Here is a 6,182-nt window from a genome sequence, read left to right on the forward strand (position 1 = left end):
TGTTTCACTAATAATTAATTTTCATCCACAGAGATTTAGCAGTACAGTTGAAGCTAGAGAGTTAAATAATAATTATGGAGATGATCAATGGTTAATCAATAAAGGGTATTACCACCTGCCCTGCAAAAGGCCAGGAGGTTTTAAAAGCTGCTTTAACATGTGAACTAAACTTTATTACCAATACATATTTTAACTGATATAGCACAGCAGGTTAAAATGGAAAATCTATTATGATTTTGATAGGCTGAGGTTTTGAAGGTTTTTCCCCAGTGTGGGAATTGCTACTTTTGATGATCAGTTTCAAAGGTATTGATGCCTTTCTAAAAAAAAAAGCATGAATGAGTATTATTTTAAAAATGGGAAACATTTGTATATTTACCCTCTGTATTTTACCGTGCCTGCTGAAGAGATCGGAGATGTCTGGGAAAACTTGCAAGTTTAATCTCTTTAATCAGACCACAAAAATGTACCACTTTAGGTTGCCTGTCCTGCTATGGAATTTAAGACAGCAAAACGCTGCAAAGATGTATCAATTCCATTTAAATAGGCTATGTAACATTTCTCACTTGAGCATCAACCTTATTCATTATCAGTTTTATTAGCGAAGGATGTTTAAATTCATACAAAATACAAGTTGCAGTACCAGATTTCATCTGTAGATACTAGTGTATGGAATTACTTTCTCTTCTAGTAAAACCCAAAGCTATGGAAAGGAAGCCTTTTGTGCTACAGCTCAGGCATATGTAATTTGATATACATTTACACTAGAAGTTCCCTCTAATTGCAAAGGACATCACAAGTGCTACAAAGTATGAGCTATGAAATTCTTTATCTACCGTTCACCTTCGATTCAAATGGAAATTTGTAAGCACACTCAACAATTGAAATGTACCATGAGGATTAAATAACTACAACTACACAAAAGAATGGGGACACGTCTGCGTATGCCTTTACTGCACAGCATGAAATAGTAGGAAGAGGAGCATGGAAATAAGTTATAGCACATGTAATGTCGGCCTAATGAAATTTCTCTTAAGAAATAATGGCTGTGACATCACTGGAAAACATTACAGATCATGATTAATGTCAAGAAGAATAGTTTTATCCAGTCTTTATGGCTCATGTAATTGTACTTGACCTCTGTACTGTCCTACATTTCCCCCTCTCATCTGACAAGACAGTGAAGCTAGCTCCAGACACAGTCAGATTGTTAATACCTAACACTTACCTGCCCATGGCTACTTGGTCATTGGGGTCCACAGAACTGGTCCTGCGCTCTATCAGCTCCCGCAGCAACTGTAAAAGATTGTAAAGCATAATGTTTTAATAACAATTGGTTTAGCAAGTAGTTTGACTGGAGTCCAGCAGTCATTTCCTGCAGTGCTAGGGCTATTAAATACAATCTACACATTAGCAAGCCTTATGCTATGAAAGTAAAGTTTAATTTTGTTGTTTTGGAATTGCTGAAATTCAGCACAGTAATAGTGAAGGCCCAAAATTAAAAAAAAAAAAAAATAGTAGTTCACTAAACCGTACATAGAATGTTAAAATAGGTTGCATCTACTAAAGCACCTAACCAATAGAAATATATAAATTAAGCTAATTCTATTGTAGAACCCTGTAAGCAGGAGTGCTATGAAATTTAGTTATTCTCAGACTGTAGTTAGTCTGAGATAGATCTGTAGTTATGTTCATCTCATTTCTTCAGAACAATCTATGGATGCTGCATCTGCCTGTGTGCTGTGTGTGTTTGTGCCACAGAGCAGAGCAGCCAATAGGGATTGTTGTGAGCATTTGTGTCTCCTGGACAATCACTGGGAGGTACAGGCCAGTGATGCATGCTGGGAGAGGATATAAATGCTCTGTGTGGCGGATGCAACATTGAGTCTCCCTCCCTGGGGGGAGGCGGTTACTGACTGACTGACTGAACTGGCTGGGCCTGAAGCCTGGGGACTACCCTGATACTGACACTGGGGCCTGAATCTGGAGGTCCTGTGGTCAGCTACCGATTCTGGAGATGAACATGTACGAGGACTTCTGAAGTACTACTTTGCCTGATGCTCTCTGCACAGATTGCCGTGTCTGGCTTAAAGGTCCTAGTCTGTGATGGCAGCAGTTACTCTGTTCTATTGCTTAAAAGGAGTCTACCTCGTCCTGGATGTGCCTGACCTTGGCCCTCTCTCCCTGAAGTTCAGCAATAAAAGAAATTCAGCTTTTATCTACTGTCTGGACTTCACTTTAATGATTAAAAATTTCCTGTTCGATTAATCGAAAAAATTTTTTATCGATTAATTATAACGCACATACAAATCCAACTACATTGGCCTATACACATACAGCACAGCAATAAAGTAATAAAATGAACTAGGATCACACTAATCCAGCACGTTATTAATCTCACGTGCCCCACTCAATATGGCCGCCGCTTGAGTGGGGCAACTCAGAATAATAACGTGCTGGATTAGTGTGATCCTAGTTTATTTTATTACTTCATTGCTGTGCTGTATAGCGTATGCCTTTTTTTTTTCTTTTCTGATTGACGGTCTCCCGATGTCAGAAAAGAAAAAAAAAAAAACGATCCCAGGGAAAGGTTTAATCTGCTCGATTGAGCAGATTAAACCTTTCCGGTAAAAAGTGTGTCTCTCCCGGGCGGCCGGGAGAGTTAGGATGTGTACTCACCGGCCCAAGCAGCTTCATCAGGTAACGAAGGGAAGGGGAAGGAGTCCAGTGACGTCACAGACATCGACATCACCGGACTCCTCCCCCCTTCCCTTCATTAGCCGACAGAGCCACTTGTGGAAGGGGGGAGGAGTCCGGGGACGTCGATGTCCGTGACGCCACCGGATCTCCGACGGAAGACCCGGAAGCCGGCGGAGAGGTGAGTACAGAGCCAAAGAACTTTGATCGATCAAAAAAATTAACGATTAATCAAGGGATTAATCGTTAATTTCCGCAGCCCTAATATATATATATAACACATATATACATATACATAGAGACACACACACACACACACACACACATTAGGGATGCACCGATACCCATTTTTCGGTATCGAGCACCAATATTTATATTTCAGTACTCGCCGATACCAGTACTTCTGCTAGCATGGAGCCGGCTTCATGCTGTTTGCCTGCTCGATGCCGATTGGCAGGGAAACCAGATTCCCAGGTCTCCTGCTGACTGGAAGTTCCGGTATCGTGGGTAAGTATCGAGTACTCACCCAAATACTTGGTATCGGCACCGATGCTAGTATCAGTGCATCCCTAATATATATTATATATGGACCTTTACTCAAACGGTAGCAAATCTGAACTCCTGATCCCCCCTTTCAACAGAGATTCATGACTAATTGCCTAGAATCTTTGTAAAGTTGCCCCAAGTGAATGCTGTTCTCAAAAATGGTACAGGAACAACTACAGATGTTCCTCGCTTACCGACTTACCTGTTTTGCGACCACTCGCACTTACGACGGACCGCTGATCGACCTCCGACCTTGCGCGTCAACGTCAGTGCGCCGTGTCGCCGGCGGAAGTGGTGTCATCCGATCTTCACTGCGGGTCCCGGTAAGTATTTTCATTGCCGGATGTACAGTACACTGTTCGGTACTGTACATCAGCAACGCTATACAGTACTGTACTAATGCAGTACAGTACTGTGTAGAGTTCCTCACTTAACGACCAATCCGTTTAACGACCTGGCCGTAGGAACGGAACTCGGTTGTTAGGTGAGGAATGCCTGTACATGAAACTACATGAAATTGTGCTCTTAGCCTTTTATAAAACATTTAAATTACACTTCTTAGGACGCAGTGTTGACAGAGAACATGTACAGAATGGCTCGGTGCAGTGTTTCTGAGCAAACTGTTCTATATTCAGCCACACTAGCAAACATGACACAAAAATTAATTGCATTATACCAGAGATAAGAAACAAGCTCTATGTGCTGGTCATGACCACCAGAAATGAACAGGGCCATGCCCAGCAATATATTTTATGGACAGAACTATTCTCTCATGGGTGTGCAAAATAAATAGCATAAAATGATTAAAATATTTATGGCTGTAAAATTTAAGTTTTTTCTTCACCCTCTATTACACCTTTATTTAATGCTTGGAGTTTTTGGAGTATTGAACAGTTAAAGTTGTGTTGTCCAACAGTATTTTAATGCTTGCTTATTCATTAAAAATTATCAGAAGCTCTGATCTGGTAGTTATTGATAACCTATAAAAGGTAACTGTACCCAAGTCTAGCTTATACCATCACGACAAGTATTTCACATAAATTTGACCCCTGCTCATATTTGGACATCTGGAATATAAGTGAGTGTGTGGGTAATTACGTTTTTTTCTTATGTATTTATTTCAGCCCAAGAAAAAAAGAAATGACTGTAAGAATAAAGAGTACAGTGTTCGTGTAAAAGTAACTCCATGCTCCCTCATTACCAGGTGACGAGGAAGCATGTGGACAGCTTTCTGGCAAATAAGGAAGCTGGGGGGCAGGTAATGACTCGTCCCCTGGCTTCCTGATTGGCCAGCTTCACGGCCAATCAGGTAGACGAGGGAGCATGGAGCCGGCTTTCCAGCCAATCAGGAAGCCGATAAGGGGGGCGGCAGAGAGAGTCATTAGCTGCCCCTTGGCTTCCTGATTGGCCAGGAAGCCAGCTCCATGCTCCCTTGTGACGAGGGAGCATGGAGCTGGCTTTCCGGCCAATCAGGAAGCCAGGCAGTGTGTAATGACTTGCAGCCTGGCTTCCTGATCCTGGAAGTTTCGGTATCGGGATAGGCATCAGGAGCATACCAGTATCGGTGCATCCCTAGAGACTGTATAGACTGTACAGAATGTTTACTGAGTTCAGTAAATACAATGCATCTGTGTTCACTTCAAATCAATCTGGCACGATTGTGTAATCAAAGTGAACCCCGGTTCACCAAATTGACCATAATTTGCAAAGTGAGCGGAGACCTCTACTCCTTTAGTAAATGAACCCACCTCTGTTCTGTTTAGTAAACGGTTTTCCTTTTATTACAAATACACAACAAAGAATTTACAAATTTAGAATCCAAGGAACAAGGCTTAAACTATAGTTAAGAAAGGCATTACCATGATATCAGCAGCTTATCTCAAGATACACATTTCAGGTGGGGCATTTATTTACCAGCTTAAGTGATTGCAATACACCAAGAGACTGATAAATCTTGAAAGCAATGTGTAATTTGTAATAAACTAGTGGTGCTTTACCTTGGCTCAACATATCTAGAGACCACATTAAAAACCTTTCTTTCCCCATGTCCATGTTTAGTTACTGAACATGTGATGGTTGAGTACAAAATACAATGCGCAAATATTTGCATGAACTCTCACAAAGTGATGTGTAGGGGCTTGGTGCAAACCAAGTTCACCCAAAGCGCACACAAAGCTTTGACTGACACACCTCCCCTTCCCAGGCCAATTAGTTGCAGCTGTGGCATTTCCTGCCTCCTATGTAACATGTAGCTGTGGGGCAGGGAATGCCCTTGCTGCAGCTGATTGGGCCAGAGGGGGGTATGTCAGCCACAGTTTTGAGTGGGCTTCTGCTGGGTTCACATCAAGCCCCTGCTCATCACTACTCTCAAACGTCTTGTGGGTGGGAGGTGGGAAGCTTTTCTCTGTTCTGAAAAAAGAAAAAAACTGCTGAATACAATGCCCAGTCTTGTACATCACTTCCCTGCCACATTAAACTCACTTTTGTGGACCTGATTTACCTGCCAAAGTATTTGTAATACTGCTGAACTAGCACTGCGTTACACACATACCTACCACAAAGAAAAACCAGGTCTATAACTTGCCTTGAACAGCAACTGGCACCTTGCTGATTCAGAGCAAAGTGACAGCGTCTGTGTAAAGGGGCCCCACCCACAACCCCACCAGTTGAGGCAGTGGAAGGAATGATGGCGAGATGAGCATCTGTGGGTCACTACACAGCCACGGTCATTATGCTCTCAATGGGCAAAGTGACACTGGGGGGAATATATCAAAACTGGAGCAGACAAAATCTGGAGAAGATTTGCACTGGAACCAATCAGCTTCTATCTCTCATTTTCAAATGCTGAGCAAACTGAAGAGAGATGCTGATTGGTTGCCAGGGGCAACTGCTCCAGTTTCTGTTTACTCCAGTTTTGATATATCATCCCCCCCCCCCCC

The 6,182-nt window shown here is 42.3% G+C and overlaps 1 protein-coding gene across 1 annotated transcript in view; it reads right to left on the reverse strand.

Moving 5' to 3' along the window:
- Positions 1–6,182, reverse strand: part of AATF (apoptosis antagonizing transcription factor) — a 124,119-nt gene that overhangs the window by 45,412 nt on the left and 72,525 nt on the right. The window contains exon 9 of the mRNA XM_018556777.1: positions 1,229–1,296. Coding sequence (XP_018412279.1) covers positions 1,229–1,296 — 68 coding nt within the window. The remainder of the gene's footprint in view (positions 1–1,228; positions 1,297–6,182) is intronic.

Source organism: Nanorana parkeri, unplaced genomic scaffold (assembly GCF_000935625.1).
Source record: "Nanorana parkeri isolate BGI_ZX_2015 unplaced genomic scaffold, ASM93562v1 scaffold252, whole genome shotgun sequence".
Taxonomy (NCBI): Eukaryota; Metazoa; Chordata; class Amphibia; order Anura; family Dicroglossidae; genus Nanorana; species Nanorana parkeri.